This window comes from Hyperoodon ampullatus, assembly GCF_949752795.1.
Source record: "Hyperoodon ampullatus genome assembly, chromosome: 9".
Lineage (NCBI taxonomy): Eukaryota > Metazoa > Chordata > Mammalia > Artiodactyla > Ziphiidae > Hyperoodon > Hyperoodon ampullatus.
In genome coordinates, this window is record NC_136922.1 from 56,849,028 (window position 1) to 56,869,132 (window position 20,105).

The following is a 20,105-nucleotide window of genomic DNA, read 5'->3' on the forward strand; positions in this document are numbered from 1 at the left end:
ATTGAGCTGAATGGAACTCCTTGTTTTTCATATAAAGATATTTGGTACAACAATCGTAGCTTTCCATAGTACCTATGAGCCCTAAACTTGTGTTTGGAGTTGTCCTATCTTAAGTATCGGTGGTTTCTGCCTCTGGGGATTGTACCCTGATAGTCTTATTCCCTATTCATTCTAGGTTGGCCAGTTGGCAGCGTAATTGGCTCTGAATGAGAAAAGTAAACAATAACTAGGTCTTTGAAAATGCCAGGAATGTTTAATTTGGATAAAGGATTCGATTTGGGTTATTTTACATATTAGACCATTACTGGTTACTTCTGATTGTGGAAGAAAAAAAGTGACAGAAGTAATAATTTTTGAATCTCTATGAAACACAGGCAATGTTATAGATACTTTATAAACTTTTTTGTATACTAACTTTTAAAAATGGGCACTTTTTGGGCTTCCCTGGTGGTGCAGTGGTTGAGAGTCTGCCTGCCAATGCAGGGGACGCGGGTTCATGTCCCAGTCCGGGAAGATCCCACATGCTGCGGAGCGGCTGGGCCCGTGAGCCATGGCTGCTGAGCCTGCACGTCCGGAGCCTGTGCTTTGCAATGGGAGAGGCCACAACAGTGAGAGGCCCACGTACCGCAAAAAAAAAAAAAAAAAAAAAGGGGCACTTTTGCTCCTCAGGAAACTGAGGCCCACAGGGTTTAAGGAAATTGGTCCAGATTACGTAGTTCTAAATGTTAATATGGAATTTGAACGCAGGTATGCCTGATTGCAAAGTCTATTCTAGTTCCATTTAAACCATACTGCCAGTATTAAAATACTTCATCATGTATTTTCATGTAGTAAGATGAAAAGATGAGAAAGGACTGCTTTTTAATTTTTGTTTTGTTTTTGTCATTTGAGCATAGGAAAGTGATTTATCACAGGGAGGGAGAGGGCTTAGTATATATATACCTAGGACTTGGTATTCTAGTAGAACAAACGTGAGGTTTTTTTTTGGAAGCAATTTATTTCCATTACTGCTGATGTTTCAGGACTTACTTTTAGGCTTTATTACCCTAAAGTTTATTTGACAGACTGAAGAGTAGATTATTGGATAGAGAGTCATAATTGTCCCTCAGATAAAGTTGTCATTTTATTTCCCTTCTTGTACTTAATTTGGATCAGTATTGTTATTTTCACTTATATATTTCGCACAGTTCCTTAACTTGATTGCCATGGGTACTTTTTTTTTTTAAATAAATTTACTTATTTTATTTATTTATTTTTGGCTGTGTTGGGTCTTCATTGCTGCTAGTGGGCTTTCTCTAGTTGCGGTGAGCAGGAGCTACTCTTCGTTGCCGTGTGCGGGCTTCTCATTACGGTGGTTTCTCTTGTTGTGGAGTACGGGCTCTAGGCACGCGGGCTTCAGTAGTTGTGGCACGTGGGCTCAGTAGTTGTGGCACACGGGCTTAGTTGCTCCACGGCATGTGGGATCTTCCCGGACCAGGGCTCGAACCCACGTCCCCTGCATTGGCAGGCGGATTCCTAACCACTGTGCCACCAGGGAAGCCCGCCAGGTGTATTTTTGATGAAAGAGATTCTTTTCTTTTGTCTTTATAATTAGTTATATAATGGTCTGGTTGAGCTTACACAAAAAAGACTATTCTAACATTCAGGCTTTTAAGTGTATGTGCCAGACACTGTTACAGGTAGTAGACACATGCATTTGTTTAAGACGTGGTCCTATCCCTCTATCTACCTTGGGTATTGGCCAGATATATAAATAGATGGTTTTAATATAGTTTGGTAAGTACTATAACAGAGGTAATGCACAGCATTCTTGGATGTCTCTCATATCTATTTCCAAACATAGCCTTTTGGGTGAATTGGAGGTTTTATCATGGTGGAGATTAACTGAATCTTGAAAGATAAGGAGATGAAGGAATTGAGGGTGGGCTGAGAGTAGGAAGGAGACAGTGTGTAATTAGCCATAGACACTTGTATAATTTTCTTAAGAAAAGCAAAAATTTTATTGTTGCAGAAATAATGGGAAAAGATGAAGATTAACAGAGCAGAATTGTTGAACGTAAATCTTATTTCTAATTAAGGGAGAGAAAACTCTTTGTCATGTTGTTGATCTAAGGAGACAGGTGTTTGTCTGAAATGTTACTATGTTTGGAGAATGTAATGTTAAATTTTACTAACTTTAAGAGATCAGTTTTTTTCATAGAGGTCAGTGTGTAAAAAAACACCTGATATATTAATGATGCTTATTCTTTTTTTTCCTTCCTCCAGAATGAAGGGAATATTTTGATAGCCAAAAGAAATGAAGTACAACAGAAGCTGTACATGGCAGTAGAAGTTTTTATTCTGGAAGTTGATGAGTTACTTCTTAATAAACGCTTGAAAACATTACAGGTTGGAATTTTAAAAGATACTAAATATACATTAAATATACATTAAAGTATGCTTATTGTTTGAGAGGTGAAATTAGCATTTACCTTTAGACTTCAGATAGTACTGATGGCTGCAAAAGATTTTCTTTGATAAATCCTAGTTTCTTTTTAATGGTGTTAAAATTTTATATTGATATATTTAATGTGTTTATGTATGTGTATGTATTTATCCTGCAAACAAGGTAAAATGATCAGGCATGTCAGGCTTGCTAGAGCAGCATTCTTTGGGAAAACTCACAGAGACAGGAGCAGTAGCAGGCAGGTGAGTCCCTGTTACCCACTGCATTCTAGCAGAAAATCTAGTAAAGCCATATGTTAGAGTTAGGGAGAGGGATCCTGATCCTTGAGTTATAGGGCTTTTAAGATCTGTGATAGGGGATGGAGTACAGTAGCTGTATGATGTTGCGGAACCTTGTCTTTAGTCCTATCCTATCAGCTCAGAAATGACTAATTTGGAGTGAATGAGTGTGACAATGTTGTCATTCCACCTATTAACATAGTCTTTCTACTTATTCACATCTTTTATTATGTTTTTTAATGATGTTTAAAAGTTTTCTCCATAGCGCCTCATGGATTTTCTTCATTTAACTCCAAGACATTTATACTTTTGATTGCTTTTGTGAATGTTATCTTATTTTCCATTTCCTAGTTATTTTTGATGGTGTAGAGGGATACTATTGATTTTTATATATTGATGTCTCTCTGGCAACTCTGCTGAACTCTCTTTTAGTTTTTGTCAGTTGATACTCTGAGCTTTCTGTGTGGTCATATCATTTGAACACAATAACCCTCTTCTACTCCTTCTGCCTTTTATGTTTCTTAGAATTTTTACTGTTTCTGTCAGTATCTTTAATACCAAGTTGAATAATAGCTGTCTTGTTTTATCCTGTGGGGAATAAGCTTGCTGGAGAATTGGAGAAAAGGATATTCAGGGACATCTGGACACTGTCTCTCTCTTTTTTTTTTTTAACATCTTTATTGGAGTATAATTGCTTTACAGTGGTGTGTTAGTTTCTGCTTTATAACAAAGTGAATCAGTTATACATATACATATGTTCCCGTATCTCTTCCATCTTGCGTCTCCCTCCCTCCCACCCTGCCTATCCCACCCCTCTAGGTGGTCACAAACCACCGAGCTGATCTCCCTGTGCTATGTGGCTGCTTCCCACTAGCTATGTTTTACGTTTGGTAGTGTATATATGTCCATGCCACTCTCTCACTTTGTCACAGCTTACCCTTCCCCCTCCCCATATCCTCAAGTCCATTCTCTAGTAGGTCTGTGTCTTTATTCCCGTCTTACCCCTAGGTTCTTTATGACCTTTTTTTTTTTTCCCTTAGATCCCATATATATGTGTTAGCATACGGTATTTGTTTTTCTCTTTCTGACTTACTTCACTCTGTATGACAGACTGGATACTATTTATGCAATTCCATTTAAGAAAATGGAATTTTCTTAGTGAGATCCATCCACCTCACTACAAATATCTCAATTTCGTTTCTTTTTATGGCTGAGTAATATTCCATTGTATATATGTGCCACATCTTCTTTATCCATTCATCCGATGATGGACACATAGACATTTCTCCAAAGAAGATATACAGATTGCCAACAAACACATGAAAGAATGCTCATCATATTAGAGAAATGCTAATCAAAACTACAATGAGATATCATCTCACACTGGTCAGAATGGCCATCATCAAAAAATCTAGAAACAATAAATGCTGGAGAGGATGTGGAGAAAAGGGAACCCTCTTGCACTGTTGGTGGGAATGTAAATTGATACAGCCACTATGGAGAACAGTATGGAGGTTCCTTAAAAAACTAAAAATAGAACTACCATATGACCCAGCAATCCCACTACTGGGCATATATCCTGAGAAAACCATAATTCAAAAAGAGTCATGTACCAAAATGTTCATTGCAGCTCTATTTACAGTAGCCAGGACATGGGCATGGTCTCTTTTTGTCCACCTAGATGAAGGTGTAGTTTTCATATTACTGTGTATGGCTCAGGAGCCATTGGAGCCCTGGTTTGAAACATTTTCTTAAATGGAATTGCATAAATAGTACAGGTTATTCCAGAATGGTGAAGTGAGCTTTTCATATAAAAAGATAGTGATGAAAGAATTCACCTCTCTGCATTGTAGCTTCTACTTTACCCTGTAAAGGTTTATTTCTTCTCATTAACTGTTAGAAAACAGAGGTGAAGGATTGGCAAACAAGGTCATTTTTAAAGCTCTTTTCTTTTTAAAGTTTAATCTTAAAAGAAGTTTTGCCAAATCTGGTTTGTCTCTCTTTCTACTATTCCCCTCGGTCACCAATTCATTCTTTTTTTAAAAATTTTACTGGAGTATAGTTGATTTACAATGTTGTGTTAGTTTCAGGTGTACAGCAAAGTGAATAAGTTAGATATATACACTCTCTTTTAGATTCTTTTCCCATGTAGGCCATTGCAGAGTATTGAGTAGAGTTACCTGTGCTATACAGTAGGTTCTTATGAGTTATCTATCTTATATATAGTAGTGTGTATATGTCCCCCCACCCGGAATCATATTTTTCTACATCTGTAACTCTATTTCTGTTTTGTAGATAAGTTCATTTGTACCCTTTTTTTTAGATTCCACATATAAGCGATATCATATGATATTTGTCTTTCTCTGACTTCACTCAGTATGACAATCTCTGGGTCCATCCATGTTGCTGCAGATGGCATTATTTCATTCTTTTTTTATGGCTGAGTAATATTCCACTGTATATATGTACCACATCTTCTTTACCCATTCCTCTGTTGATGGACGTTTAGGTTGCTTCCATGTCCTGGCTATTGTAAACAGTGCTACAGTGAACATTAGGGTGCATGTATCTTTTTGAATTATGGTTTTCTCCAGAGCTTCATGTAAATGAATGAAATTAGAACCATACACAAAAATAAACTCAAAATGGATTGAAGACCTAAATGTAAGGCTAGATACTATAAACCTCTTAGAGGAAAACATAGGCAGAACACTTTTTGACATAAATCACAATAAGATCTTTTTCAATCCACCTCCTAGAGTAATGAAAATAAAAACAAAAATAAACAAATGGGACCTAATTAAATTTAAAAGCTTTTGCACAGCAAAGGAAACCATAAACAGAATGAAAAGACAACTTATAGAATGGTAGAAAATATTTTCAAATAAAGCAACTGACAAGGGATTAATCTCCAAAATATACAAATGGCTCATGCAGCTCAATATCAATAAAACAAACAACCCAGTCAAAAAAATGGGTGGAAGATCTAAATAGACATTTCTCCAAAGAAGACATACAGATGTCTAAAAAGCACATGAAAAGATGCTCACATCACTAATTATTAGAGAAATGCAGATCAAAACTACAATGAGATATCACCTCACACTGGTCAGAATGGCCATCATCAAAAAGTCTACAAATAATACATGCTGGAGAGGGTGTGGAGAAAAGGGAACCCGCTTGCTCTGTTGGTGGGAATGTAAATTGGTACAGCCACTCTGGAGAACAGTATGGAGGTTCCTTATAAAACTAAAAATAGAGTTACCATGTGATCCAGGAATCCCACTCCTGGGCACCAGATTATTCTTTAAGCTTCTCTTTAGTTTGCTGAAAAATAGTTAGATTTTTGTTTATATTCTTCAAGTAAATACTTAAGAAATATAACTTATACTTTGATAATGAGGGTCAAAGAAGTGAAATGTCAGACGATTTTGATTTCCTCAGCATTTATTGAGATTTTTTTTGTGGCCTACAATACACGGTTAATTTTTCATGACTGTTCCTTTTAAGTTCAAAAAGAAAGTATATTCTAGGTTTTCTTTGTGTGCAGTTTCTGACCTATAGCTATTATTTTAAGCTTTAATCTTCTGTATCTTTGCTTAGTTTTTTTATCTGATTAGTTTGGGGATAGTTTTGTTATATATTCTAGTTAATATATTGTTATATATTCTGGTTCTTTAAATTGTTCAAAATATTTCATTGCTGTATTGTTGAGTGTTAATTAATTTGTGATTGTTATGTATTTTAAGCTGTTATGTAACATTATTTTTCCCTTAAGGTGTTTTGGGATAAAATTTTATTTTTGTTTTCTTTTACAATTCTTATTCCACCTGTCTTTCTGGTTAATATTTGCTTTATATATTTTTTCTTTTTTTCTTCCCCTTATTTTAAATGTCTCTCTTAGGCAACACACTAACAGATATTTTTAAAAAGAATCCAACGTGTAAATCTGCCTTTTGATGGGTAGCTTGATTTATATATTTATAATTACTGTTTTATTGGAACTTATTTCTGTGATTATTTTTGTGTTTCTGTTTATCATGGTTTCTCTTTTTTCCTCCCTTTTTTTTTCACCTTCTACCCCTGATATCTTAGAACATTTTCACTTGCCTCTGGTGTGTCTTTTTGTCTGTCTGTGCCTCCCTCCCATGAATCTAACAACCACAATTGTTGTCTAGGATTTTACTCACAGATTGTTACAGATATTGTATATAATATCTGAAGTAACAGACTTTAGAGTTATTTTCTCACTCTTATTTATTTTGTAAATTATTGGATATCTTTTGGTTTACTCTGTATTGGAATACTTTGAGAGTACTTTCAAGGAGGGCTTTGAGTGGTTGACTTTGTGAGGTATTAAATGTCTCAGGATATTGTATTTAAACAATTTAAATATTTAAACAATTGCTTACATTTAAGCTCTTTAAACAATTGTTTAGTGAGCTACAAAATATTAGGTCCATTTTCTCTTCAGACCTTTGACAATAATAATCCATTGTTTTCTTATTTCAGTAGTTGTTGATATGAGTCTGATTTTTGTTCTTCTGTTACCTTTTTTCCTCCTGGAGCTTGAACATTTTCTCTTGACTTATTTCCTAAATTGCACTGAAACATATATAAGATTAGATTTAATCTGAGGCAATTCAGTTTGAGGTTTTTCTTTAACTCTAGGAAATATTTGATAATTATTTCTTAAAATACTGTCCCTCCTGCTCCCTCCCACCTCATTTACATTTTCTTTCATTCTGAGACTTCTGTTAGATGGATGTTCAAACTTCTGTTCTTTACATATTTTAATTGTTCATTCATTTTTTTCTATCTTTTTATCCCTTTCTGTGTCTTTTTAGAAGGATCCTTGACTTAACCACCTAGTCACTAATTGGTTCTTTTGCTGTATTTCTTCTGCCACTTAACCAATCCCTTGTGTTCTTTATTTCAAAGGTTATTTCTTTCATACTTAATAATTTCAGTTATTATTCATAGCTACTTGGTTTTGCATTATGTTTCCAATATTCTTTCTTTCTTTGAGAATATTTGTTATGTTTATTTTGAGTTCTTACTATTATCTGGGCTACTGATTTTGCTTCCTTTTTATAAGGTGGCTTAGTTTATTATATTTCTTTCAGAATGCTTGTATTATTCACACATTTCATCCTCCCCTGTACTTCCCCTCAGGACCTCATATTCTCTTGAAGAATAATAAACTGCCTTAGTGTGCTGTTGTATACATATGTGATAGTGTGGTAATGGGACCTAGGGAGGGGTGAAAGCTTGGACCATAAATTCAGATGGGTTTAGGGAATAGGATGGGGTTGTTACTCAGAACTTCTAGGGTTGCAGTCTGGGCTCAACTACTTCCTATTGGCTTTTCTTCTAGATGATCTTACTCTTCAGAGGACCTCCCAGTCCTGGGAGGAAAAGAGCCACTGCTCTTTTCCAGGGGCTGCCACCCTTGGGTGTAAATGCTACTAGGTATTCAGGGCAAAAGGGAAGAAGAGAGGGTGCTTGGCCAATTCTTTTGTATTGGTTATCAATTTCTGCCTCATCTAGGTTCCTATACTGTACTTGTATAAATCCATTGCCTCTTGCTTGTGCTGCTGCTTTCCTGCCCAGTGTGAGGGAGAAAGAAGGGCATATGAAGACAGTTCTTTTCCCACAGGATATTCTCTGCTGTGATACAGGCCTTCTCCCACTTGCTATGACCGTATTCATTCAATGCTAAGCACCAGCCATCCTCTCTCTTTCCAAGGGTTTCTCAGAGTTTTGTGATAAAAATTTCTGGGGTCTATTAGGTTTTCCTCTTGTCTCTGTGACATTTCTAGAGTCTGATTGCTAGAGAGAGCCATCAAGCTCTTTTGTCTCTTCTAAACCTTTCTAAAAATGCTTTTAAGTGCATACACACACACACACACACACACACACACACATATATGCTTAATGTCTTTCCTTAATTGGAATTATTTGAATATTTTGGTGTGTTTATTTTTACTAAGCAGTAGCTCTTAGAAACTTCCATATCAGGACAAAATAGTAGTGATTCTTACGTAAAGTCAGAGAAAAAAGGATAATTTCTACTTGATTAAAAACCTAAGAATATACAACCTTCTATTTATATATAACCTTAATTCACTTAACGTTTACTCTTACAGTCCAAATAAATCACCTTATAGGTAGTTTTATGCTTTTATGTCTAATTATTGTAAGTTTTATTTATAAAATGCTCAGAGATAGGGATTCTACATACTACTTTTCTCTCAGATTCTAATATGGTGCTTGAATCCTAATATAAAGTTAATAAACTTTAAAAAACAGAAGTATCTCTCTGCAGGATTTGTCAGCCTCTTTAGAAGCAGTATATGGACAGGCCAAAGAAGGGACAAACTCTGAAGAAATACTGAAGAAATTTTATGACTGGAAGTGTAATAAAAGAGAGGAGTTCACCAGCGTTAGAAGTGAAACAGAGGTTTCTCTACAACATCTTGTAACATGGTTTCAGAGTACCTTAAAGGTAACAAGAGCTGTTGCCGAGTGGTGTCATAGTATAAACCAGGGAATGTGTATTTTTAAATTGTCCACATGTAATTTACTTCTTTCTGAGAGAGAGAGGGAGGGAGGGAGAGAGAGATAAAAAAGAGAAAAAATATTAATGAGAATATGAATGAGAATGCTGGGATAGAAGAGTGAGGGATTTACATATTTACATTCTCTGTTTAGGACATATATGAAAACAACTTCAGTCAAGTTACAGGTGTAAGATAATATCAGTGGAGTTTATTACATTATAGCTGTATATTTTACAGCTATAGTGTAGAGATAAGGGTATGTGCTTTGAGGGTAGTAGAGCTTTCCTCTTTTTGGTTTCTTTTTTAGCAAGACCATATGTGTTTTAACATTAGTTGGCTAACTAGCCATGATTACAATGTTGTTTAGCAGTGTAAGTCTTTTAAGTTTTAGTTACCTTAAATATCCTAAAGATATCTAAAATAAATGGGGAATATTAGTCTCATTTGATATTAGATATTAGAAAAGGTGTCTTGTAAATCTTTTTGTTTTTTTAGTTCTTAATTATTATTGTGAAAACACCATGTAATTTTCTAAAAGGCTTGGAGGCATGTGGCTTTGTGTAATGTACTCAGAACCCTAATTAAATTTTGGCCTAATTTTGTTATTGATTCTGTGTTCTTCTGTGTGCTTTACATCCTCCTGAGCAAAGGGCAAGACACCTATAGTGTCATTTATCTCTCTGTGTGAATGATTTCCAAATATGCAGTTCTAGCTTTGTCTGGGGAAAAAAAAATATTTAATCTCCTGCTACTTCTAGAACTCTTCATTTTTGGTACTTTCTTATGGATACATTAATGTAACTAAGTTATTTCTTTGTCTTCTTATTGATCATAATTGTCTTTTCATTTAGGTTAATTATCTGTTATCCTTTTCTTTCATTTCCATATCCGTTTCCCAAATCTAGACCTCCATAACACAAATCTGAACCTCTGAAAGCCGAGTGACTGCTTATGACATTTATGTTCTGTATTATAGTTTGGGCCCCTGATGTCTATTCTATTTAACATCTTATTGTAAACTCTGTTTCCTGATAGAAAGTACCTTAGTTTTCCTAATGAGATGGAAACTATCAGGGTTTAATTTTTAACTTTGAATCTTCATATTCCTTAATGCTAGTGGGTCATCATTAAGTACCAGGTATAATCATACCTCTTCTTTGTATAAACGCTGATATTGTCTGCCCACTACCTGTCAGATTTAAACTTGCTACCTGAGCAGTCAAGGTTCTTTACCAGTTTTTAGTCAGACTGCCTCTTTTACTATTCCCCCAAAACACCTTGGTCTTGTCCCTGTTTTTTCTCATAATTTTCCTCTGTATTGTCCTCTCATCTCTCTTAATCACTAATTACCTAAACAAAAATCTGTGTTTTCTTTAGGCATGTGAGGTGTGTATACCTTTTCTTTCAGGTGCCTAAGTTTTGTGAGGGTAGTACTTTATGCTTCTTGTGTTTATTTCCCCCTTGTTGCCAAGTACATAAGTTAATGCTCTGCTCCAGGTATAAGGACACAATACTAATTGAAATAATTAAATGAGATACTTAATGTTTTTTATTTTTGCAAACGAGGCCTTTGATCTATCTGTGGAAGAATCACTGACTTCTGAAGACACAATTGATAATATTGATGAAATCCTAGAGAAGGCTGAGTCAAGTGTCTGCAAAGAGCTGGAGATATCTCTGATTGTAAGTATTGATATTCTTTATTACTGCTTCCTTTGAAGCAAAGTGGTTTCCTTACTAGGTAGAGTGTTAAGACTAGTCTTAGTTTTCCTCGTAAAGGCCTATTTGAGATAGTAACACTGTCAAGTTCTAATCCAAATACAGTGCGAAGTCTTATTCTTCCACAGGGTGGTTGGTATTTTGATTTTAGTAGGATATTTCACATGAAAAAAAAATCTAATATTTAATTCCAGGAAAACAACTCTTAATCTGAGTGTATCAGCTTTCTTTAGCACTTGATTCTTGAGTCCATCATACCCAATGACTGTAAGTGTAAGATAAGACTCTTTAGGGTTTGTGAAAACTTGAAATAAAATCTGAAAGAGCTCTTGGAAGTGGATACACAAGTTTGATTAGTAGCTCCCTTTCCCTACTGTGTATACTCTCTTTTGCTGTGTAAAGTTAAAAATTAGTGTATTTTGTAATGTTAATATTGCTCACTGGAACTCTTAACCAGTTTCTCAGGCTGCTTACCAAAGTCTCATTGGTTATGTTCTTTATTTTGCTTGTTTCTTTTTACCTTTTGTGATTTTATAAAGATTGGCATTAAAAAATACACATTACTATATTTCCCTATTGTCAAATTATCCTTATTTAGATGGTTTTGTCAGGCCTGATTTTAGAAGTGATTGTTAACAGATATCTAAAAATAAAGTGTTGAAGTTTTATATGTTGTTTAGTTCTTACATTTAGCATAACAGTATCCCTGATTTCCTTTAACACTCTACTTCAGACAGCTTTAAGTATAATAGCGTTATGGGAATAAAATTTCCTATATGAACATCTTTGATATCAATCTCTCTTCTCCCTAGAAAAATATCTATGTTTAAGAAATATTTTGGAATAGATATAGAAATTCGTTAAGGATATCATTTTAAAGTGTATCCATTGTTATCGAAGGTTTTAACTATTTTGTATTCCTTTGTATATAAATCTGTGTGTATGATTTCATTTAGGTGCAAGGTGATGCAGACAAGGAGATCACTTTAAATACATATAGTCAAGTAGTACAAAAGATTCATTCAGAGGAAAGGCTTATTGCCACAGTACAATCCAAGTACAAGGACAGTGTTGAGGTTGGATTATGCTTTATATTATTGGTCTTATATACTGATGCTTTGAAATTTTTAATACTTAAACTTTTCTCAAGTAGTTTAATACCCAGTGTGTAGATAAATTATTTACTATTGCTAGAAAAACACTATAGCCATTGTTAGCTGGTATATAATTAAATTCATCCTATAATGGAAATGGCATTTCACTGATATAAATATATTGAGATTTTTTTATTGTCTTAAATCTTTGATTTTCTTATGTCCTTTAAAACTTTTATCATTTTCTTTTTGCCTATACAAGTTTACAGTAGAAAACTTGCTATATACAGAAAGATAAGAAGAAATAAAAACATTGATTATAGTCCCCTTTGCTTAAGAGATACTCTCTGCTAGTTTCAGAGTATTTCCTTTGTGAATGGTGACTTATATGTATGTATGAATATTATGTGCACTGCATCATTTTGTAAACTGTTTTTAAAATGTTTTCTTCATTTAATTGTGTATTATGAACATTTGCCCATATGGTTAATAATTCTCGTATACTGTCATTTTGAGTGACTAAAACATCATCTCTTGCATAGATGTACAGTGTTATTTAACCTTTCATCTATCAGATGAAGTTTACTTCCATTTTTTTATACCATAAATAACACTGTACATAATCTTTGTACATAATTTTGTGTGTATTTCCTCAAATAGATTCCTAAAAATCGTTAATTACTAAGTCAAAAGGAATGAACATTCTTAAAACTTGATACATATTGTCAAACTACTTTTGGGAAGGGTAATTTCAATTTACATCCTCACTAGAAATTCAGTTTGCATTTTCTGTAGCAAAGTGTGTCTCACTGTGTGTCTCAGCTTGAAATATTTTTTCCCTTTGTTTCTTTGATTGCTAGAATGATACTCTTCTAAATAGATATGTGGATAATTAAGAAATCAGTGGGTAGAATTGTCTTGTTGAAAATTGAAGAATTTCTTATTTCAATCTGAACTCAGTAAATACTAGTTGAATCTTAATGGAGAATTAATGAGTGGTCAGGAAGCGACTGTTCGATTAATATTGTTGTCTGTGTGTTGAAAATATAACAACTCTTTCTCTCACTTAGTTTAAGAAACAGATTATTGAATGTTTAAATAAGAGCCCCAATGTGGATCACTTGCTGTCCATTAAAAAGACACTGAAAAGCTTAAAGGCTCGACTGAGATGGAAATTGGTTGAAAAGAATAATTTGGAAGAAGTAAGGAAACAGTTGGTTCTTACTGAACTCTATGTGTACCTCATTTTATTTATGCATAAGAGTAATGCATAAATACACTCTTTAAAATTATTCACATTTTGTTTTATTTTTCCCTTCTGTGTTTGTGTTTAAATAAAATTACTATGTTAATAGTGTAAACATTTTCCCATGTCATGAAATGTTTTTAAAAAAACATTTTACATGGTTGCCTTGGTTGTTAGTAAGATAAGCATTTTTGAATAATTTAAAAAACTGTTGATATGGACTGTTATAATATCTATTAAAAACAAGTCTAGGGCTTCCCTGGTGGCGCAGTGGTTGAGAGTCCGCCTGCCGATGCAGGGGACACGGGTTCGTGCCCCGGTCTGGGAAGATCCCACATGCCGCAGAGCGGCTGGGCCCGTGAGCCATGGCCGCTGAGCCATGGCCGCTGAGCCTGTGCGTCCGGAGCCTGTGCTCCGCAACGGGAGAGGCCACAGCAGTGAGAAGCCCGCGTACCGCAAAAAAAAAAAAAAAAAAAAAACAAGCCTACTACATGCTGTGAGGCGATGGGGTACTCCCCCAAAGGCAGAATTTTGTCATAAAGATCAGGATGTCTTTTGTTAGCTCTCTTTTTAATGGCTGGACATACTATTTCTTGCAAATAGTTTAAGCTGTTTTCATACTATAATAGAACTGGAAGAATTAGGACACTTTAAACTGGACAAAACTCCTTCTTTAGTCTTGAAACTTTGTGAATAAACTGGCATTCTTTGTTTCCTTGAACAAAGAATTTACTTGTCATAGGGGTTTACATTATATCTTAATCCAACTTGAGTTAGCTTTCTTCCTCATTGGAGCGTTTAAGCATGGAGTGGAGCTAATTTAATAGTTTAAAATTTTTCTAGTTTTATCCTATTCTGGGCTGTGGGGAATGGGGTCTTTTTTAGTTTAATTTTTTAACTTTTATAGAAACATCTAACTTTGAAAACATGTACCTTTTAAGGAGGCTTGTTAATTATCTTAGAGTTTTATGGAGTCTTTGTGAGTCCTACATTGTCTTTCCTGTAGTAGACATGCCACATGTTTACTAATTTTTAAAAAATCAAATCTTACATAGAAAAAGGTTCCAGGGAGTTTAATTGTATTCTGGTTCCTATTCTTGACATTTACTTTATGGTGGCAGTTGGACATCTTAGAGAAAATGTACAGCAAATTAAGAGATAAGAAAAATCTATGTAATTAATTTTATGACTTTATTTTTATAATTCCTTTTTGTAGGTTTTGGAAAAGTCAGGATTAGAATAAACTAATAAATATTAATTCGACAAGTGTTATGAGAGATTGTTATGTGCTAACTATAGAAGGATACATAGAAATCAGACAGAGTGATTTGTAGAAGTTGCATTAATTCTTACTAGGAAGACTTGTTTTGAGTCTACTTTGATAAGTCTGTAAGGTCACTTTTTTCTTTCTGATTAAAGTCCGATGACCATGATGGATCTGAGATTGAGGAAATAAAACAAGAAATAACTCAATTGCAGAATAGTGTCTTTCAGGAAATTTATCATGAGCAGGAAGAATATGTAAGTATTTGATGCTTTGAAATTAGTTTTTACTGTAAAAATTGAATTCAAATATCCATTTTTATGAAGTGTACTATAATCAAAAGATCAGAGATTATATTGGCATAGTTAAGTTGGTATAGTAATGTTTGTGAATTTAGAAATTAATTTCTGATGACAAAATAATTCATAACCATTGTGCCAAATGTGAAAATTACAGAAAAGTATACGGAAGAAGAAACATCATCTGTAATGTTCTCACTCAGTGGTAACAGTAGTATAATCACATTTAACTTTTGAGTTAACTTCCTTTTAGTTTGCTTTCTGCTTGTTTTTACAAGAATCAAGATTATAACACACTTTTGCATATTGCTTGTTTTCTGTTGAAGATAAAGCCTAAAGATTTTTTCCTTTATTAAAATCTGTATGAACATCATTTTAGCTTAAAACTGCAATGAAAACATTAATAGGACATCATAATTTAGTTGAAGAATATAACAAAATAAAACTACTGGGTTGGGGGAAAGTTCTACCGTGAATTTTTGTGACTTTGGAAGAGTCAGTCAGCATATTTTGTCTTTAAAATGGAGAGAATATTGTATTTTATGTTTCAGGGATGTTAGGGGAAAGAAGATAAGAAACAGTGCCTCTGAAAAATAAAAATACTATGAAAATAATAGGCATTTTAAGTGTTATGCATTATTTAGCAAACTTATCTGTGTGTGCTTCATTGTTCACATTATGAACCTTGGATAAAATAGCTATCTCCCAGGAACTTGATAAGTATCTAGAAGTTTTACTGAATAAACATGTGATGTGACTTTTCTAAGGATTCTCAATTTACACATTTGCTTCAAAGTAGCTTTTGTAGAGCTACATGTTAATTTTTTCTTTCAAGGCTTTTATGATTTTTTTCTTCCTAAAATGAAATAGCCATTATTTTAAAATGTTACTGTGTTCTGTTTTTGTTCTGTGTTTGTACTGTGTTGTAGTATTTTGAGAAATAGTGACAATTTTATGACTCAAATTGGTTTTTCATCACACTTTTTCATTTTAGCTTGTGAGTGAGTATGGACTTTTGACCTTAGGCAAGGTTTTGTGCCTGTATATGTATATTAAGCTTAAAATTGGTAATTAAGTTTTTCTTCTGTTAGTAAGATGGTAATTTAGAACCAAATGACTCTTGGTTTTCATTTAATATTTCTTGTAGTAGAAGGCAAAATCAGTGATTATATATTTTATGAGGTTATATATATTATTAGATTATATATCTTGTTAGATATATTATAAGGGAGATACCAACATGTCACAATTGAATATATATTGATCTATAATAAAAATATTTTTTAAATTTAGGAGAAGCTGAATAGCTTGGTACAGAAATGGTTCCCTGAGCTTCCTCTACTTCATCCTGAAATAGGATTACTTGAGTACATGGTAAGCTTTGTTTCCCCTGAGAATTACTATTCTGCAGAGAGTGTTGAAAAGTGATGACGTTAAAATTATGTGTTGGTGTTAAATTTATAATATCCTTACTTTATGGAAATGTTCCTGAGGAATGGTTTTTAGGTATCATTAGAACTTTTCTCAAGACTGTCTTTAATACTTGCATACTATATTTGTATCAATTTGCATGTTTTTAATTTTTATATCAATTTTTATATCAATTTGCATGTTTTTCTTTGTTTTCTCTTTTCCTCATACCCACTCAATACATTGCATTGCACTTATTTGAATTACAGGTGTTTATTTTTTGAAGTGATGAAGCAATTTAGCTTCTGTTCCAGGTTAGAATAAAAGCAGGACACTGGGCTTCCCTGGTGGCGCAGTGGTTGAGAGTCTGCCTGCCAATGCAGGGGATGCGGGTTTGTGCCCCGGTCCGGGGAGATCCCACATGCTGCGGAGCAGCTGGGCCTGTGAGCCGTGGCCTCTGGGCCTGTGCGTCTGGAGCCTATGCTCCGTGGTGGGAGAGGCCACAGCAGTGAGAGGCCCGCGTACCGCAAAAAAAAAAAAACAAAAAAACAGGACACTGATAGTCATGAGAAATTTAAACAGAATTTATCTTTTAAGTTAAAGCAGGCAGGATTCAAAGTCTGGGAGATCAGTGTATTAGAAGGACTCTGTGGAGCAGGATTGGTAAACTTCGGCTCTCAGAGCAGAATCTGTTAGCTCTGTGTTTTATATTGTCTGCTAGGGATGAGGGACTAGATGAGATATTTATTCTTTTCTCTTTTTTAAAAATTTTATTTATTTATTTTTGGGTGCATTGGGTCTTCATTGCTACACGTGGGACTTTCTCTAGTTGCGGCGAGTGGGGACTACTCTTTGTTGTGGTGCACGGGCTTCTCACTGCGGTGGCTTCTCTTGTTGCGGAGCACAGGCTCTAGGCACGCGGGCTTCAGTAGTTGTGGCTTGCAGGCTCTAGAGCACAGTCTCAGTAGTTGTGGCTCACGGGCTGAGTTGCTCCGCGGCATGTGGGATCTCCCTGGACCAGGGCTCGAACCCGTGTCCCCTGCATTGGCAGGCGGATTCTTAACCACTGCACCACCAGGGAAGCCCAAGATGTGTATTCTTTAAGATTGTCATTAAGTCCATGATAATAGCTTAAATACAGTACATAAAGGGATGTTCACATAGACTTGTGAACTCATAAATATGTAAGATTAATAAGTCCCATAAATTGTTAAAGCAATTACTGTATAATCTTTTCAGACTAAACTTTAAAATAATGTAGTGTTTTCCTTGCAGTTATTTAACTCTTGCTTAGAGACTCTTACAGGATGGGTGAGTGAATATGTGGTGCTATATAGGACTTGATAATTAATTTTAAAAATATGCTAATCTGTTTTATTGTGGAAGATTATAAAAGGTTCGAATTGTGGCTTATGGTTGCTTTTAATTATTTTAAGATGTTTTCCTGTGATGTATCCTTAGGAAACCCCTGTAGATTATGTATTGTAGCTTACTTAAATATACTGACAACACAAAAAAAAAAACAGAAAATAATTTCACAACCCCTCTTACTAAAACTATACCACAGTAAAACTCAGCTTGATTTAAAATGTTGATAGTCTTGCAGCTCTATTTACAATAGCCCAGAGATGGAAACAACCTAAATGTCCATCATCGGATGAATGGATAAAGAAGATGTGGCACATATATACAATGGAATATTACTCAGCCATAAAAAGAAACGAAATTGAGCTATTTGTAATGAGTTGGATAGACCTAGAGTCTGTCATACAGAGTGAAGTAAGTCAGAAAGAGAAAGACAAATACCGTATGCTAACACATATATATGGAATTTAAGAAAAAATAAAAAATAAAATGTTGATAGTCATGTTTTAGTGCAAAAAAATTATTCCTTTTAAAAAGTAGCAGAAATACCTAGTAGAGTTAAATTATTTAAAAGCCATTTTCACTTTTAAGGATTCCACTTCAGAGGCAGGGGTGTTAGAGTTCACAGTAGTCATAATTTTTAGACATCTCATTCCCATTGTACAGTCCCCTTTTTATTTGTCATCATTTTAATATTTTTTAGGAAACACATGAAGTTTTCCAAGTAAACATCAGGGTCCCTTGGAAGCACGTCTGGTTCATTCTAGTCATCTTCAGAATCTGTTAGAGAGCTGTTGGAATGATTAAATGTATGGTCATTACATTTTGGGTGGGAGTTTAAGAGCCAGGAAATAGAAAAAATATGAAACTTTAAATATTTTTATTTATTGGTGTCTCCAGTAGGGTTGATGTCCAATCCATCTAATAGTATGTAACTAATTTTGTTGATTATTTAAAATGCTGGGATTATTTGGATTCTTCAACTGTAACAAAAACTTGTGCCTAGAACTCTGGTGGTCTTCTTACAATGAGCTTGGAAAGGGATCTTCTTGATGCTGAGCCCATGAAGGAACTTAGCAGGAAGCGTCCTTTGGTATGTTCTGAGGTTAACGGGCAGATAATTCTTTTAAAGGTAAGTTTAAGTTCTTTGGACTTGTGGGAGGTTCAGAAGTACAAAGGGGAGTGATGGTGGTACTTTTCAGGAAAGTAAAGACCCACTGTTTATTTTCTAAATTATATGAATTGACTGGTATGATGATTATGCTTCCAGTGTGGTTGCCAGAACTAATACTGAATTTAAAGTTTCTCTCATTTCCCTAAATAATGTATGTCTTTAATAGAATATACTTGCTTTCCTTTTTTCGGGTGAACTTATTACATTCTAGCCAAGAGCCTTTTAAAATTCTTGTTTTTCTTACATTTCTCTTTGAAATCTCAACTATTTTGCCAACACAGTCTTCTGTTCTTTGATTTCTTCTCTTCATTGACCTGGAAAACTGTTAATCATGATAGTAGGATAATTACTTTGGCCTTAGTGAGTGCATATTGTAGAGTGTATATTAAGCTACTGGTCAAAATGTTCTTTTCTTTCTATATCATATCATTTAAAGCAGATAGAAAAAGTACTTTTACAATAAAAAAATAAATTTAGATATATTTTAACATATAAAAATCTAATTTAAATTGGAATGATATATAATTAGAGTGAGATTTTTAATCCTGGAATTGCCAATCCCTCTTTTTTTTTTTTTTTTTGGTACAAGGGCTATTCTGTGGATGTCGACACAGAAGCCAGGGTAATTCAGAGAGCAGCCGCGTATCACAGCGCTTGGAGAGCAGCTAAAGAAAAGTCTGGGTTGCTACCATTGATATTCCTATTTTTGTGTAAGGTAAAGTTTTTATGCTAATCTCTTGCAGAAAACATTTAAAGTGTGTTTTAGCTCCAAGCTTTAGAGAAGTAATTAATTCCTTTTAATTTTTTTAAAATTGAAGTATATAGTTGATTTACAAGATTGTGTTAGTTTCAATGTACAGCATAGTGATTTAGTATATTTGCAGATTATATTCCATTACATGATAATGGGTATAATTCCCTGTGCTACACAGTAAATCCTTGTTGCTTATCTATTTTATATATAATAGTTTGTATTTGTTAATCCCATACCCCTAATTTGTCCCTCCCACTTTCCCTCTCCCCTTTGGTAACCACAGGTTTGTTTTCTATGTCTGTGAGTTTGTTTCTGTTTTGTATATACATTCATTTGTATTATTTTTTAGATTCCACATATGTGATACTATATAGTATTTGTCTTTCTCTGACTTATTTCACTAAGCATGATATTCTCTATCCATGTTGTTGCAAATGGCAGTATTTCATTCTTTTACATGGCTAATATCACATTGTATATCTACCACATCTTC

General features: G+C 34.3%; 1 protein-coding gene across 2 annotated transcripts in view; it reads left to right on the plus strand.

Annotated features, from left to right (window-relative positions):
• Positions 1–20,105, plus strand: part of STK31 (serine/threonine kinase 31) — a gene marked incomplete at both ends in the record, with an annotated part of 86,474 nt that overhangs the window by 26,618 nt on the left and 39,751 nt on the right. For both annotated transcript variants that reach the window (XM_079711125.1, XM_079711126.1), the window contains 9 exons: positions 2,266–2,388; positions 9,053–9,232; positions 10,854–10,970; positions 11,963–12,082; positions 13,171–13,302; positions 14,766–14,867; positions 16,203–16,283; positions 18,691–18,816; positions 19,448–19,573. In XM_079711125.1, the coding sequence (XP_079567251.1) occupies positions 2,266–2,388; positions 9,053–9,232; positions 10,854–10,970; positions 11,963–12,082; positions 13,171–13,302; positions 14,766–14,867; positions 16,203–16,283; positions 18,691–18,816; positions 19,448–19,573 (1,107 nt within the window). The remainder of the gene's footprint in view (positions 1–2,265; positions 2,389–9,052; positions 9,233–10,853; positions 10,971–11,962; positions 12,083–13,170; positions 13,303–14,765; positions 14,868–16,202; positions 16,284–18,690; positions 18,817–19,447; positions 19,574–20,105) is intronic.